The sequence below is a fragment of the Chiloscyllium plagiosum genome, chromosome 16 (genome assembly GCF_004010195.1).
Source record: "Chiloscyllium plagiosum isolate BGI_BamShark_2017 chromosome 16, ASM401019v2, whole genome shotgun sequence".
Lineage (NCBI taxonomy): Eukaryota > Metazoa > Chordata > Chondrichthyes > Orectolobiformes > Hemiscylliidae > Chiloscyllium > Chiloscyllium plagiosum.
In genome coordinates, this window is record NC_057725.1 from 30,943,462 (window position 1) to 30,961,873 (window position 18,412).

An 18,412-nucleotide genomic window follows, 5' to 3' on the forward strand; every position below is an offset into this window, starting at 1 on the left:
GCAGCTGTTCAAAAGACATCAGGACCCCTTCTTTAAATAGATCCCCTAAACAAGAGATACCCCTGGATCTCCAGAGTTTGAAAGTGGCATCTGTAAATCCCGGTTGAAATCCCCATGCTCCCACTATCGGAGCATAGGGGGATATTTCATGTGAGTTGCCCTCATTTTGCCGCATTATATTCCAAGCTTTAATTGTATTTATTATTATAGGGTTTTTACAGTGATCCGTAATGATTTTCTTCTTGTCTAAAAATAAAAGGTTAATAAGTGGGCATTTTACTTGAGAAGCCTCGATGTCCAACCAGATTGATTGCGAGTCAGACAAAACCCAATCAGCTATGTAACTTAATAGGGAACTTAACTGATATTTCCTAAAATCTGGGAAGTCCAATCCTCCCCTTGCCTGCTCCTTCTTCAGCTTAATAAGGGGCTGTCTATGATTCCAGATAAAGGAACTCAACCAGCCATATCATTTACGTAGTGCCAGCCTCGGCAGCATCACCGGAAACATTCTCATAGGGAAGAGGAGACAGGGCAGGACATTCATTTTAATTAGTGCTATTCTACCCAGCCAGGAAATTGGAAGGTCTCCCCATCGCTGGGGATCCTGCCTTATCCTTTCCAGTAAATGCACAAAGTTAGCCTTGTATAACTGACCAAATACTGGGGTAATGAAAATACCTAAATATAAAAAACTCTCCAGGGACTACTGACAGGGAAAGTGGGATCCGTCCAATAAGTGGGATATACTAGCAAGGTCACTCATTGGCATAGCCTCCGATTTTGAGAAATTAATTTTGTAGCCTGAAAATACACTAAATGTATTAATAACTTGGATTAAGTGAGGCACGGACATCAAAGGGTTACTGAGAAATAGAAGAACATCATCTGCATAAAGGGTAATTTTATGTTTACCTGTACCAATCCTCGGGGCCGTTATATTAGGATCAGCCCGTATAGCTTCTGACTAGTGGCTCAATTATTAGCGTAAATAGCAATGGAGAGAGAGGACATCCCTGACGGCAGCCCCTATCCACACTGAAGCTATCCGAGCCTAATCCATTGGTAATCACAACTGCTTTGGGATCACTATACAGTGTTGAGACCCATTTGATAAACACCTTTCCAATGTGTAAAACAAATATGACCATTCAACCCTATCAAATGCCTTTTCCGCTTCTAATGACACTACTACTCCTGGTATCTTTCCCTGATGGCAGGCTTGAATCACATTCAAAACCCTTCTAACATTATTGGATGATCTACGGCCCTTAATAAACCCCGTCTGATCCTCCTCTATGATATGTGGTAATACCCTTTCTAGCCTCAATGCTAGCGTTTTAGAGAAGATTTTAAAATCTACATTTAGCAAGGATATTGGTCTGTATGATGTGCAATCTTCTGGGTCCTTTCCTTTTTTAAGGATAAGAGAGATATTTGCCTCTTTCAATGAAGGCGGGAGACAGCCCTGACTGTATGAGTAGTTACACATGTCCATAAGTGGACCAGCCAATATTCCTGTAAATTATTTATAGAATTCAGCTTGAAAGCCATCTGGGCCCGGTGCCTTACTGCTCTGAAGTTGCCTAATTGCGTCAAGCATTTCTTGGATTATTAGGGGAACATTCAGGACCGATACCTGTTCCGGAGTTAGGTCCGGAAAGGTCAAGTTTTTTAAAAAATGACTGCATTCTCCTAGTCCTGTCTTCGCAATTCTGCAATTTATATAAATCAGAATAAAATTTTCTAAAGATTGCGTTAATCCTTTTATGATCATGAGTCAAAAGACCCGTACTTTCCTTGATAGATGTGGTAGTTTGAGGGGCCTTCTTTTCCTTTGCAAGAAATGCTAAGTATCTACCAGGTTTGCCGCCAAATTCATATAACCTTTGTTTTGCAAATAATATTTCCCTCTTAGCCGTTTGGGTAAGTGTGGTGTTTAGAGCTGTCCTAAGGGCTGTAATCCTTTGCAATTTGATAATAGAAGGTCTGTCAGCGTATGCTGTTTCAGCTGCTTTTAAGCGAGCTTCGAGCAAACGCTGTTGTTCTCCCTTTAATTTTTTCTGGGTCGCTGAGTATGAAATGATCAAACCTCGCGCGTAAGCTTTGATGGTCTCCCACATCATTGATGGGTTGCTAGCCGTACATAAATTAATTTCTAAAAAAGTTTTAAATTCTTGAGAAAAGTACTTTACAAATTTACTACCTTTCATCGGGAAAGGGTCCATACGCCAAGGCCAGGGGATATCTCATTGTTCCTCGCCTTGATTTCCATATATATATATATATACAGCGTGATTGGAAATTGCTATACTGCCTATTTTACAGGATGATATGGAATTTTAAAAAATTGAGGGGGCAAAAAATATATCGATTCTGGTATGGCATTTATGTGGATTGGAGTAAAAAGAAAAAATCTCTGCCCTGTGGGTGAAGGCATCTCCACACATCTACTAATCCTAATTCTTTGTTTAAACCCACCAATTGTCTAGATCTGGGAGATACTCCTGCAGTACTCTTGGGAATCCTATCTATTTCCGGATCCATAATACAATTAAAGTCTCCCCCTATAATTGTATGACGAGGACCGAGAGCCATCAATTTTGAGAAGGCTTCCGTTATAAATTTAAAAGGATGTGCCGGGGGGCAATAAAAATTTAAAATCCCATATTTCTCTCCATTTATAAGGGCTTTAATCAGAATATATCGTCCAGATTCGTCTTTTATCTGATTTAGGATCTTGAAAGGGAAATTCTTCCGAATAAGAATAACAACTCCCCTGCTTTTTGAGCTAAAAGAAGAAAAAAAGGCCTGATCAAATCCACCCTGTCATTATTTCAAGTGTTCTTTATCCAATAAGCGTGTCTCCTATAGGAGAGCTATATCAACCCTTTCTTTCTTGAGGTTTGATAATATTTTCTTCCTTTTGACTGGTGAGTTACTCCCCTTGACTTTCCAGGTGCACCACTTAACCGACTGATCAACCAAGATCGTTCGGGCAAATCCGAGACCCCTCAGGAAGGGAAACCCTATCCAGAACATCCCGAGCATAGAGCATATAAAATTTACAAAAATAAAGGCTCTCCAATACGCTCACAACAGTATAATAAAAAACTATTTCTAAATAAAAAATATATAAAACATATTTAAATGGAGATTTTCCCCCTTGTTCCCAGGGGGTATCACTTCCTTGCCAAAAGTCCATCGTATCCTCTCCCAACCAGTGCCCCACCCTTGACCCAGGCGCTCTCAATAGGATGAAGAAAATTCAAATATACTACAGAGCTAGAGTTAACAGTGAGCACCCAACCCACACCAACACCTGGATATATTTGGTAATGTTAATACATGTATAAACATATATAACTATAAAATTACAACCTCAACAAGTAATAATTAAATATAATAATACAAAATAACAAGGGAAAACAACCCCGCTCCTAGAGACAGAGGTAAAATAGAATAAGGTAACCACCTCCCCCCACCAACATTAACTAGACCCCCCCGGCCTATATATATATAGAATTAAAAAAAAACAAGGGGGGGAGAAAATCGTTAAGTAGAGAACAAATAAATAAATCCCTCTCCCCACCCCCCAACACAATATTAAACAGTAAGGTAAAAAAAAGGGATTAATATATAAAGAAAAGGGGAGGGGGGGATGTAAACCGGAGTGGGGGGAAAGCAAACCAACATCAATTATCTCTTACAATTTATCTAAGAGAGTCCAAAAATTCCTTGCCCTTTTCCGGTGATCCGAAGTTATACACGGACCCTTCATGATTAAAGCGTAGCGTCGCTGGATAGCGCAAGGAGTACTGAATTTTTAAGTCCCTTAAGCACTTCTTCGCCTCATCAAATGCCTTCCTCTTTCGGACCAGAGCTGGGAAAAAGTCCTGAAATAACATGATATTGGATCCTTTATAGATCATGGCTTGGGGATCTTTTCCAAGATTTCTGGAGGCTTCTAAAAGTATCTGCCCCTCCTTGTAGCTCTGCAGCCGAAACAGAACCAGGCGGGGGCGCTGGTTTGAGCCGGGCCCACGTATTGCAACCCGGTAGGCCCATTCCACCCTTACCTGGCCTGATCCAGACTCCAGATTTAAAAGCTGTGGAAGCCACTGTTCAAGGAACACTGTAAGCTGGCCTTCCTCTTCCCGTTCAGGAAGGCCCAACAAACAAATATTTTTTCGACGACCTCGAGAATCGAGGTCGTCAATGTGATTCTCTAAGGTCCAGACTCGCTGTTTGAGAGTCCAGACCGGATCCACGGCCGATTGTGCTGTAGTTTCGGAGGTCGGGGTCTTTAGCTCCGCCCCTCCGACTTAGATTAGATTAGATTAAATTAGATTACTTACAGTGTGGAAACAGGCCCTTCGGCCCAACAAGTCCACACCGACCCACCGAAGCGCATCCCACCCAGACCCATTCCCCTACATTTACCTCTTCACCTAACACTACGGGCAATTTAGCATGGCCAATTCACCTAACCTGCACATTTTTGGATTGTGGGAGGAAACCGGAGCACCTGGAGGAAACCCACGCAGACAGGGGGAAAATGTGCAAACTCCACACAGAGAGTTGCCAGAGGCGGGAATTGAACCCGGGCGCTCGATTTCCTTGATGTCTCGGTTGTGCTTTTGCAGCGCGGCTGAGAGTGAGTCCCATCAGCTTCGGGACTCTTCAATAAAAATGTCAATCTTTGCATCGAGTTTGGAGATTATTTCCACGAGGCTCGCTACCATAGGTAAATCCCCCGTGGTGGCTGCGGATGCCTCTGATGCAGCTGGAGAGGGTAGGGGAGGGGTTCCTGCTTGCTGAGAGCTGCGAGCTCCCTTCCCTTTAGTCATTTTTACTGGAGATTAAATTGTTTAAATTTAATACTGAGCAACTAATTATATTAAGTAAAAACTATTTTAAATGATTTGGTGAGTGTGGTGGGGGTGGGTGACCCACTTTGCCCAAGTCTTGGGAAGAGCACTGTAGACTCAGACTTGCTGGGTCGCCGCCATCTTGGATATTTTATTGTTAAATCATCACTCCCAGTACCCAGCTGGCTCAACAATCTATCACAAACATATTTATCCTAATGCTTTTTGTCCAAAATATAAACTCAGTAATGTACAAAAACTGAACAATTCTCACTTATCCTTTAGTAAAGATGTTCAATGCAATGGCAGAGTCCTTTGATAAAGATGATCTCATGAGCTGATATATTAAAACACATCCTTTCCAATGCCCCAACTGATGGTTGAAATCTCAACAACTCTCGTATATAGATTGCAGCCGAAGGAAACTGTACCAAAATAGTGGCAGGTTCAGGATTATAAAACAAAATCAAGAAAATCCACCTTTATGGATCCTAAACTAAATGGTTTTGTGGTCTCCAGTCAACTCATTTTGGTCACAAGCCCCAAAATAGGCTGATCCTCCTCCTCCCCCACACTTACCATTAATTGTTAACAAGTGCAAGAGTTGTAAGATGGTTGGTGTGGGAAGTAGAACATAAATCTAACCCCATGTGACTAGAATACAAATGCATCTCTGGTTTGGTAGTTATATGGAGTGATATTGAGGAAAATCCCTCAAAACTTATCTACCCTCTTCTCAAAGAGACAAGAAGGTGAAAAGAGCTTGCATTCATACAGCACCTTCCAGGACATCCCAAAGTGCTTCACAGCCAAGAAGTGTTTTTTTTAAATGTAGCCACTGTTTTAATGCTGTAATGATCGTTCAGTAAGCTCTCACAAGCAGTGATGTGATAATGACCATGTAACCCGCTGATTGAAGTGACAGGATGAGGCCCGGTTTAACACCTCATGTGAAAGCTGTCCCCTAACGGTGCAGCTCTTCCTCAATACTGACCCTCCAACAGTGTAGCGCTTTTTTAGTACCTTGGACAGTTGAGTGCTCCTTCAGTATTGCCTCTCTGACCATATAACATGTCTTCACCACTTCTCAAATGCCAGTGCGGTATTTCCTCAGTACTATGTCAACCCAGATTCTGGATACAAGTCTGTGGTCACTGCCTGAATCCTCAAGCTCTCAAGGAGATCTCTCCTTTTTGCACAGTTATCAGTTCTTGAAGGAGTTAGTTTACAAGGTCTCATGGATTTATTTTCTGTGCCTCTTTTACAGGTTTGGTTGGGTGGATGATGGTTTTCTTGTTATCCCAAGAATCAGTTCAAAGGAGCAATGTGGAAAAAATGCAACAGGCGTGTTGATTTGGAAGGTTGATCCTGACAAACTGTACGATGCTTACTGCTTCCAGAAGAATGGTAACTGGAGATCACTCAAAGTAGATTTTGATTTTTTAAAACCTTAGTGCAAACATTGGCTGAAGAGTTGTACAGAAAGAATGTGTCAATGAACTATGAGAGTTCAGTGAGCATGTACAGGAATCATTTAAAACTAGAGAACAGGTATAAAAGTCAAACAAAAAGATGACCAGAATGTTTATCTTAAGGAAGCTAGAATATGAAGAGATAGCAGTTATGTTACACTTTAAAGAGGTCAAGCTAATGCCAATCCTCAGAACAGCTACATTAACCTTGGAAGTGGTACAGAGTAGATTCACCAGAATGATAGGAAGAGGTAAAATTATGAGGACAGTTTGCATTGACTGGGCTGATATTCCCATGAATTTAGATGGCTTAGGAATGTTCGGGGAGGCTGTGTGGTATTTTTGCTGCACTGTTAATCCAGGAACGAGCTGAAAATGTGTTGCTGGAAAAGCGCAGCAGGTCAGGCAGCATCCAAGGAGCAGGAGAATCGACGTTTCAGGCATGAGCTCTTCTTCAGGAAGAAGGGCTCATGCCTGAAATGTCGAATTCTCCTGTACCTTGGATGCTGCCTGACCTGCTGCGCTTTTCCAGCAATACATTTTCAGCTCTGATCTCCAGCATCTGCAGCCCTCACTTTCTCCTGTTAATCCAGGAACCCAGGTAATGTTCCAGGAACCTGGATTCGATATCCTGCCATAGCAGATGGTGAAATTTGAACTCAATAAAAATCTAGAATTAAGAGTCGAATGATGCCCATGAAACAAATTGTCAGGAAAACACATCTGGGTTTAGGGAAGGAAACTGCCATTTTTATATGATCTGGCTTACAGGCAACTCCAGATCCATAGCAATGCGGTTGATTCTTAACTGTCCTCTAGGATAGACAATAAATGCTGGCCCAGCCAGCGACACCTTCATTTTGTGAATGAAATAAAACAAGTCAAGGTGTTTAAGATCATGAAGACATGCTATAGGTTTCGTTAGAATGAGAATTTTTTATGCAGTGCATTGTTATCATCCGAAGTTTTAAAATTCATTTGTGAATGTGGTATTCAATGTGCAGGGCAGTATTCATTGCCAATCTCTGACACTGAATGAAAGAATGCTGGAGGCAAATTAAATACTAACTTTCAAAAGACAGCATACCACAATAAAACAGCATGCTTGGTTAGCACTAAATCCAACACCTTAAGCATTTGCACACCCCACCTTTGATGCACAGTGGCTGAAATGTGTACCATTATTTTATATTTGTTCAGACCTCGCTTGTTATTTAGATGGATGCAGCATGAACAACACTGAAGAAGCAAGCTTAACACCATCCTGGACAAAGCAGTCTGCTAAACTGTCACCCCTCCCACCACTTTACACATTCACACCCTTCAAAACCAATGTATGGTGGCAACAGTGCAGACCATCTACAAGATGCACCATAACATGCACAGTTCAACAGCACCTTATAAATCTCCAACCATTACTATCTATAAGGATAGAGACAGCATATGAATGGGAATCCTAGCACTTACAAATTCCCTTCGAGTCACGCACCATTATGACTTGTAACTATATCACACCATTCACTTTCACAGGGTCCAAATCCTTCTGTGGGTGTGCCAACAGGACATGGACTGCAGTAGTTCAAGAAGGCTCCATTCTTTCAAGGGTAATTAGCAATAGGTAATAAATGTTGGCCTAGCCAGTGACATCCACTTCCCATGAATGAATTTTTAAAAACTTGAAGAGGACAGATTTTCAGGGTTGTGGACAGAATGCTGGGGCTTGATTGGACAGTCCTGTCAAACAGTTGATATAAGTAAGAGAAATGTTTAATAAACCTCCTTGAGGTTTTGATGAGATTTTAGAGTGAGTTGATGAGGATAATACTTTTGATGTGATTCATTACCAAAGGGCGGCACAAAGAACTTTGAGTAAAGATGGAACTCGTGAAATAAGAGTCAGCAATATGGATGCAAACTTGCCTGAATGTCAGGAAATGAAGAGTAGGGGTGAATGTTTGGTTTTCAGATGGGAAAAGTGTTAAAGTGGAGTCTCCTGGATGTGAGTGTAATACATTTTGCTCTTTCTATAAACATCAATACACTAGATTAGGGTGTATGTGGCAAAATTTCAAAATCTGAAGAAGAAATGAAATTTTTAAGTATTGCAAACCAGGAGGAGAATAGCATAGAAATTCAACGACATAAGACAGCTTGGTGGAAGGATGATCAAGTAGCAGTTGAAGTTTAATGCAAAGAAGTGTGAAATGATTGATTTGGTAGGAAGAACACCAAGATACAATATAAAATACAGTGTACCTCCTGCCACCGCATTGGGACAGGAAATCTGTGCACCTGGAACCGGAAGTCAGTGCCCTTTCAGCCAGAAACTGGATCTTGACATCTATTCCACCCAAAGACACGTATGCTGGGGCACAAAAGGCTTGCGACGCACTTACAACTGGCAGTCTCCTGCCCACTTCACTTCCCAGCACCAGTAGCCACTCCACTTAACACTCTAGTCCACACTTTGGTCATAGTCCCAGTGTAGATAGTGACTGGACTGATTACTGCTGGGACTGACTGGATCCAAGAGTTTCTTTCTTCTATCATTAAATGTAGCACCTTCTTGATCATACCACTCAGGAAATTCAATTTGTAATAGTTTTGGCCACCTCGGTTACTGAAATTAGCAGTTACCTGTGGCAAAAGTGAGGACTGCAGATGCTGGAAACCAGAGGTTACCTGTGGCATCATTAGTAATGGCATGAGAGGCACTATGATTACATGGGTGGTGAGTGTGCCCTCTGCAGTTGTGGTTACAGTAAACATAATCATAATAAAGGATACAATTCTAAATGGAGAGCAGGAGTTGGCTGAATATGTACCTAAATATTGAAGGTAATAGGACAGGTTGAGAGAACAATTAATAAAGTATATAGCATCCTGGGCTTTATTAACAGTGGTCCTGCTGTAACTGAGGTATTGCATCTATTTCTGATCAAAAACCAACTAGTTTTAAAAAGTAATTGATGAAGCAGCTAAAGGTGATTGGGTCTACAGGATGTCCCATAGCAATGTCCCATGGCTGAAGTGATTGTCTTCCAACAATCACAACTATCCTCCTTTGTGCTAGATATAACTACCAACCAGGGGAGGATTTACCTCAACTCCTATTGATTTCAATATAGTAATGCTCTTTGATTCCACATTCAATCAAATGCTACATGAGTGTTATGAACAGTCTCTCTCACATCACCTCTTCAAATTTTGTTCTTTTATTCATTGTTGTAATGAGGTCTGCAACTGAATAAGGGAAACTGAGCATTGGTAAGAAATTATAGATGTGTAGTATTATGATCTTAATGGATGTTATTACTGGACAGGTTAGACTGGAAGCTGGATTGATAGACTTTCTTTTGGTTTTAATGAGCTAGTCTCTCACTGAAAGATGAGTACACAATTTCACGGAGTTGGTTTTAACAATAAAATAAAAGTTTATCAAGTAAAGGGAATGCTGATAATGTAGAATAAATTAGATTTCCATATAGCGCAACCATAAAGATTTTAGGAACACATGGGAACATATTAATCTCAAAGTACTACTTGACAGATACCAAAAATACCCCTTACATATTACTCACAAGTTAAAAAAAAATGCCTTCTCTAATAGTTAACTTAGACTGTAACTGCTATTCCCAGTCTGGAAAATCAGACAGCTTCTTCCTGGAGTTTCCATTTACCCAAACTTAAACATTCTCAAGTTCAAAAATCTCTTCAATGTTTTATCCAAACACTCTGGTCTGGGCCTACTACTAAACTCCTTACTCTAAGGTAATTTATATTTACAGTCTTCTCCCTTGTTCAGGATTACTGTGTTATACATCCACTTTTATCCATGATTTCTACAGAATTGCCTAAATTTGAAATTAATAGATTTCTCCTCAGCTTAAAAAGAGCCAGTCTAGAAGTTGCTGATTGAAACAAATGAAAAACCCATACCTCACTAATTCAAGATTCAAAAATTCAAACCTAAATGTAAATTATAAAAACATATTAATCATACACCTTGCAACACAGTAAGTACAGTTCAACAGCACTAACAATAAAACCTTCCATCACTTTTATAATAATTGAGAATAAACTGAAAAGACAGTATTTGGACAGATTAGATTTGTTCTGCTTTTTGTTAACAGGCTGTACCTGGGTAATTTTCCACATTGCCATGTAGTTGGCAGTGTTTCAAATGTACTCAAATAGTTTGGCTCGGAGATACAGCTACTTCTGGAGCACAAATCTTCACTACTACTTCCTGGAGGGTGTAAGGGCACGTAGCATTACCTATATCCAGTGTTTCAAGCCTTATTTTTACATCAAACAGAGTGAATCAAATTGGCTAACGACTGTCATCTAAGACCCATGAGATGGATCATTTACTTAATATTTTGGGTAGAAGGTAGTTGCAAATGCTTAAGCATTGTGACTTGCATTGATGTATTATGCTCCCTCATCATTAAAGATGGGTATGTTTCTGTATCCTCTTCCTCCAATTCTTGTAAGTAATCCTGTGTTGTAGCTTCACCACACTGGCACTTTACTTTTAGGTTCACCTGGTGCATTTCCTGGCATTAATCTCAATGTAAAAACTGGATATTGTCTCCACCAGGCTGTATGGTGGTCACGACTACCAATACTATCATGGACAGGTGAACCTGCAACATGTATATGGGTGAGGGCTTGATGGCTTGATGGCTCCTCTTCTCCTGCCGTAAGCCTAAGACCCAGCAGCTATGACCTTCAGAAATTTGACCAGCTGAGTCTGTAGTAGCTGATGAGCCACAAATATGACAGCTCTAAAATGTGTGACCGAAACTTCACAACAAAATGCAAGATATAGTGGTCAGATAATATGCACAGATGTAAACTTTTCAATGTACTGAAAGTAAAATTGCTCTATAGCAAGTAGTGAAACTGCATTTGTGATTTGTGGGGTGGCATCAGATAAAACTGACCATGAAATCTCCTGGATTGTTGGACACATAAATGTTTCATTAATGTCCTTAAGAAATTTACCCAATCAGTGCCTAAATGTGACTGCAGTTATCACACTAACACAGTTGACTCTAAATGTCCACAAGGCACTAAGAGTTGGGAGTACATCCTGACTTCCCCATGTTTCATATCCTAGGAACAAATTAAAACTACCATTGCAGTGAACAACTCTCCAGAACTCATTTTATGAAAGAATAGAACTGATGCCCAGATTATTAGGAATGAGAAACATCTCACAAATGAATAGAAGGAAAACAATTCTGTACCAGTCAACTTTGTGGTGATATTACTACATGCAGTTATGCGAATTGCAAGAAACAATTACAAAAAGGTCATAAAAAACAGGAAAAACCTCATTACTGGCAGGATGTAAAGATTTTGTACAAGTCAGGAGTTCTCTTCCTTCCTTCATTAGAAATCTCAGAGGTGATTTAACTTTGCAATGTCAGTCATTTCCTATGTTGCTCTGTGACTCGGCACACCAAGGCAGTCTTGAACTCACCGAACCTGTTTGCATAGTGGTAATCTGTGATGATATAGTTGCTATAAATTAATCCTGTAACAAATAACACATGTTGTTATGACATAGATTGGAGAGGTGCACTGTTTCCTTTTCATATTCCATCCCTCCGGTGGTCACAAGGTTTTAAAATTTAAACAACTTGGTGATATGGTCAATTATATAGGCCTCAGGTTGGGGCTCTTGTGGTGCAATGGCAGTGTCCCTGCCCCTGTCATTTGGTCTTGGTTCAAGTCTCACCTACTTCACACGTATGTCCGAACAGGCTGATTAGATTACATTAGATTTAGATTAGATTTTACTGTCAAATATACCTCAATACAAGAGTACAGGAGTATAGTGAAAAGTGTATAGTTTCCTCTTTTCACTGTACTCCGAAATTCAGGTATACATGACAATACAATCTAATCTAATCTAAATTTAATCCAATCAGCGTGTTCTGGCACTTCAATGGGGTAGGTGAGACTTGAACCAGTACCAACTGACCCAGAGGTAGGGACATTACTATTGCGACACAAATTAAAAATATCCATAGGTGTCACATTGTGTCAGGTTCAGTGTTAACAACCGAGTCAGGTGTGGTATGGAGTGTGAGATTTTTAAAAATGTCACCCTATTTAAACAGAACTCAAGTTCACACTTTCTTGGGAAAGCTTTATTTCAGTTAAACATACTTTATAAACTTTAACCCCACTAATTACTACATTTATACAACCAATTCAGACCCCATTAACTCTTAATTAATATAACCACTACCTGTTTTCATACACACTCAACACACACCCCAAATGGCTGTGCATGTTTTTGGAATAACTGCAGTTGGCTGAATTCTCTTTGAATCATGTAGGGTAAATTTCACGGAAATACCCTTCAGGAACTCTCCCCAAGTGATAAAAATTACTTTCAGTGGGTTTTAAGTTCACACAATTGATAGAGAGGAATTGCAAAGCAAGAGTGAGAGCAGTGAAATGTTGCCTTCAAATAGGTCAAATTCTCTTGTCACATACTGGACCATGAGATCTCCCCATGAAAGTTCTCGATTGTATGACTCTATCCAAGCTATCTGCTCTTGGGAGGTGTAACATAGTTAGTGTTGCATTTAATGCCTTTTCCTTAGGGTAGTTAGTTTTAACATTCTAGATATGTTTCTAACTTTTTGGTTTTACTGGCTGAAACATATGCATACAACACACAGATTTGAGTTTAACAATAAAGCATAAGCTTATTACACAAAAGAAATTAAGATAACATATTTAAATGGGGTTACATAATTCATTAAACATATGGTTGGATCACCGCTCCACATAACTATGTGTACACTACGTGATGTAATTTGCTTTGTGACTCTCAACCCAGTATGATTCCTATAAATAGATGATTTCAATGTTATTTAGGAACAGTTGGAGGCAACATGGCCTCTTGAATTTGTTGCACCGTTCAATTGGATGTTGTGAGTGATCTGTACCTGAACTTCATTCATCACACTTAGCTCCACATGATTAGGCTTAATTTATTACTGACTTTGTTTATCATATAAACACCACAATTTTAACATTTTCTTCCTTTATTCATTTTTCTCTGGTTGTTGACTATCCCTAGTTGCCAATTCCTAGTAGACCATCTTTTTGGGACAAAGGTGTTCATTATTGTGTTATTATTGAACAATGAACCATTTCAGACATTATTCAGAGTCAATCACATGTTATGGATTGGGTAAGGCCTGCTGGTTTCCTTCCCTGAGGGACATTCCTGAACCAGTTGGACTTTCAAGACAATATAACAATTTTCTTGTCACTTTTCTAGGTATTGCTCCTTTCCTCTTTTGATTCTCGATTGGTTATATTTAAAGGCAAAGGCTAGCATTTCAGTGTCTCAACAATGTCCAATTCTTCTTTTACAAGCACAAAAACAGAAATTGCTGGAAAAGCTCAGCAGGTTTGAGGAAGGGACACCAGATCCAAAACATTAACTCTGATTTCTTTTCACAGGTGCTGCCAAAACAGAAATTGCTGGAAAAGCTCAGCAGGTTTGAGGAAGGGACACCAGACCCAAAACATTAACTCTGATTTCTTTTCACAGGTGCTGCCAAACTTGCTGAGCTTTTCCAGCAATTTCTGTTTTTGTTTTGGCAGCACCTGTGAAAAGAAATCAGAGTTAATGTTTTGGGTCTGGTGTCCCTTCCTCAAACCTGCTGAGCTTTTCCAGCAATTTCTGTTTTTGTTTCTGATTTACAGCATCTGCAGTTCTTTTGGTCTTCCTCTATAAGTCTTGATATGGAGGTGCCAGTGTTGCACTGGGATGGACGAAGTTAAAAATCACGTGACACAGGTTGTGTTGTTCTGTTGGACTATAACCTGGTGTTAATTTGTGATTTCTAACTCTAAAAGTCTTGACAGGGAATTTGGCAGAGCATTTAATCATGGGACAAGGTTTTGGGAGATATACATCAAGCCAAGCATCACATGTGAGGAGAAAATAAATTTTTGGTAAACACCCTCTAACAAATCCATGTGCTCACTGCTGACAATGAGGGTTCCAATAAACTGGGGAGACCAAATACAGATTGGATGATCAATTTGCTGAAAAGATCTGTTCAATTTGCAATTGATCTCAAGCTTCTGGTCAATTGCCACTTAATTTTCTTCATACTCACATTGACTCTGATAGCGTTCCAATGAAACTCAGTGGTAGTTCAAGATCTTTCAAATTGGCATTTAATCGTATTCTGCAATCAATATCTAATCAACAATTTTAGATCATAATTATCATACCCCAGGAGCATCATAAAACAAAACTTAAAATTGAATTGCAAAAGGAGATACGAGCGTATGCGATCAAAAGCTTGGTCAAGGACACATGTTTTAAGGAATGTATTTGAGGAGAGGAAAGTGAAGAGGATAATGGTGGGAATTAGGGCCAGTCATCTAAAAGCATGGTTACCAATGGGGAAAGCAATCAACATCAGGTTGCTCAAGAGGGCAGAAATGGAGGAACACATAGATATTAAAGGATTAATAAAACAAAGAACTGCAGGTGCTGGAGATCTGAAACAAAAACTGAAATAACTGGTGAATCTTCATCAGATAAACCATTAACTCTGCTTTCTTCCTGCAGATGCTGCCAGACCTGCTGACTTTTGCCAGTTATTTGGTTTTGTTTCAGAGTTCAGAGGGTTGTAGGCTACATTCCCTTTGGCCTACCAATCTTGGAGATCCATGTAATGGCTGCAGGAACTGAAGCAAAAATGCTGACATGGTGATTGATGTTCATGGACCCTCAGGGAGTGGTCATGCAGCTTAGAGAGAATGTTGATTATAGGGCTAGAGAATGTTTCAGAGATAGGGAGAGGGGAGTCAATGGAGGGAAAAATGAGTACAAGAATTTTAAATTCAAACGTTTGTCAAACTAGGAGCCAATGTGCAATAGAGCAGAGGCTATTACAGGTGAACAGGGCTGGGTTTGAGCGAGAAAACAAGTAGCAATGTTTGAATGAGCTAAAGTTTATTGATGCTGAAAAATGGGAAGCTGGCCAGCAGAGAGATTAAAATAGTTTATTCTTGAAGAAACAGAAGCATTCTTGGGGGAAGAGAGTTCAGTAGTTTGAGCTGAGACAAAGGTGAAGATGGGTGATGGAATGGAGTGGAAGTAGGTATGGTAATTGAGGAGATAGAAATGATCAGCATCAAGTAAGGTGCAAAGGATATGAACAACCTGGTTCAATCTGAGATAATGGCCAGGAATATTGGAACAATGAGAAGGGACAGAATTAGTGATGGGGTCTGAAGAAAATGACAGAGAAATTTCCAATGTTTGCTTGATGGTAGTGACTAGGAGATTAATTTTGACTGTTGTGGACTGTCAGCCACTAAAATTCGGTTGTCAACAACATTTTAAAGAGAGTAATTGTAGGTAAAATTCCCCATGGCCTTCTGCTTAGTTAGCAAACAGCACTGAACTCACAGATTTCCATCCACTCTCAAACTTGTTTTTCCTTTAATTTGTGTTAGCTGTTAGACAAGAATTTCAGATGGATAGCAGTTTTGAAAGCAGGCATTTCCTTCTGTTTATTTCCTGCTTCTGTCTGCTCCTTGAACACTATGCCATTCACTTCCATGATTATTCATATCCAAGTTTAATTTCTTCACACACTTCAATTTACCATTTCACTCTTCATCCTTATCCTCACATGTTGCACTCACTTTCTTCCTTTCTGCCTCTTTTTATTCTGTGCTGAAAAACAATTATCCAGCTTTAAAACAGTTTATAAAATAATGCCATTTATAAAAAGGATTGTTCAACAAAAAACTTGAGTTTTTAAACAAAACGAGTATATTGTTCGGTTTTTAAGAGAAACATCAATAAAAGCAACAACTAGGAATTCTCAAATGTTCTGAATGTAATGGAGATAGATGAATCAAAATTTACTTGATTCTGCCTCAGAGGGGATGAAATTGGTTTTGAGCAAGAGTGTGATGTAGGTGATACTGAATGTGTTATTTTTTTGTTGCATCAATATCATTGGTTTGTCATCATAAAACATTACTCTCTTGTCCTGAAGATCTCGACTCAAATCCACTTTGCCCACTCCCCAAGGCACTTCCTTGAGTCCTTGGTCTTTTCTTTTTCTTGACTTGTTATTTTTGTTCCTTGCTCCTTGGATTTATATTGTGACTCAGAGGCGAACAACCTCAGAAGCGAGGCAGAGTTTGTGTGGTCCAAGTACGGATCAATGGGGTGTTAATTAAGGTGTCCCTTTAGGCGAATATATTTTGAAGAGTGGGGGAGTTCTCTTTAGTGCCATGGGGCCAATATTATTTGCCAATCAGTATCACTAAGACAGATTATCTGGTAAATATTATCTCACTGTCTGCAGCACACAAGTTGACTACTGTATTTCCTACATTGCAACAGTAAGAACACTTTAAACTTATTCATTAGACTGAAAAGAACGTGTAAAATGTGAAAACTGTTATAGGAGTGCATGTCTTTCTCTTCCTTGATTTGTTGCTTCTTAACTTCCTCCTACCATAACTGCTCCACTAGTGCCACAGTAGACAAAATATAGCAGAAATCCTGTTTGATGTCAAACAGCAGAAATCCTGTTTAGATGTCAAAGTGGGATTTCAAACAATGTAATGCTAACAAAGTGGGAGGAGTTCAGAAAAAGCAACTTGACATTGATGGAAATAAAATGGATGAGCTTCCTGAGGAAGGAAATATTATTGTTAATGTTAATGAGGCCTGAGGACTAAATCCAGACCTGCACCAGGCTTCCTCATTGAAGATTGGAGTGGGATCTTATTTTGTGCCTATGTCCATTTCAGGTCAGGATTAAGAGCCTGGAGGTGTTCATCCAGTTGTTTTGTGAGTCATCCTAAGGCCAGTTAAGGATACCATACTTAAAGTTTTGAGCCAGGGCCACTGACACAACTAGTAGAAATTTGTTGGAGATGGTGGAACAGCTGGAAGCTTGAGAGACAAGTACTACTTATAGACTGGCATCCTTCAGGAAGTAAGCTTGAGTTTCTTCTAATGTACAAGAGAGGAAGGCAGCAGGAAATGTATTATTTTCCCTAGTCACTGCTCATTGCTGTTTGAAGTTGAAAATGTTTGAAGTCTCCTACATGCAAAAGAAGAGAAAAGCACAAGGTTGCAAGACATGGAGAAATGAGCATACACCTGCTCTTGAACAGATGATAACTGTTACCATTTCAGGTCTGAAAACAGACCAAGAAAATACTAATCCAAGTGCAGAACAGCTCATATCCTGAGAGGGACAATATAAATCATCAACTAGAAATATACAGCTTATACACATATTAATCTGGGACAATCAGCATGAATTAGTTAAGAGAAGGTCAATGAAGGTCACATATTTGATGTAGGCTACATGGACTTTAGCAAGTGTTTTAATGATGTTTCACAATGCAGATTTGGTAGCTGTGAAGGGTTCGGTAAGTATTTGACAATTATTGTCTGAAAGGTGGTTAAATGCAGAAACATACACTGCATCTTAAAAAATAATTAGATCTGTGCCATAATCTACAGGGTTATGGTTCAAGAATTGGAAGCCGACTGGCAACTCTATTGGATTTGCTAAATGACATCCATATGTGCCATAAATTCTCAATGTTATTACAGTCTGTGAGAAGATTTGTAGCTTGGGTGCACGTTGTTGTGGTTCTGTTCGCCGAGCTGGGAATTTTTGTTGCAGACGTTTCGTCCCCTGTCTAGGTGACATCCTCAGTGCTTGGGAGCCTCCTGTGAAGCGCTTCTGTGATCTTTCCTCCGGCATTTGTAGTAGTTTGAATCTGCCGCTTCCGGTTGTCAGTTCCAGCTGTCCGCTGCAGTGGTCGGTATATTGGGTCCAGGTCGATGTGCTAATTGATTGAATCTGTGGATGAGTGCCATGCCTTGAGGAATTCCCTGGCTGTTCTTTGTTTGGCTTGTCCTATAATAGTAGTGTTGTCCCAGTCGAATTCATGTTGCTTGTCATCTGCGTGTGTGGCTACTAAGGATAGCTGGTCGTGTCGTTTCGTGGCTAGTTGGTGTTCATGGAT

The 18,412-nt window shown here is 39.8% G+C and overlaps 1 protein-coding gene across 1 annotated transcript in view; it reads left to right on the forward strand.

The window, feature by feature from the left end:
- The window catches only part of lyve1a (lymphatic vessel endothelial hyaluronic receptor 1a), a 71,782-nt gene that overhangs the window by 21,315 nt on the left and 32,055 nt on the right, over positions 1-18,412 (forward strand). Inside the window, exon 3 of the mRNA XM_043705688.1 lies at positions 6,139-6,278. Within this exon, the coding sequence (XP_043561623.1) occupies positions 6,139-6,278 (140 nt within the window). The remainder of the gene's footprint in view (positions 1-6,138; positions 6,279-18,412) is intronic.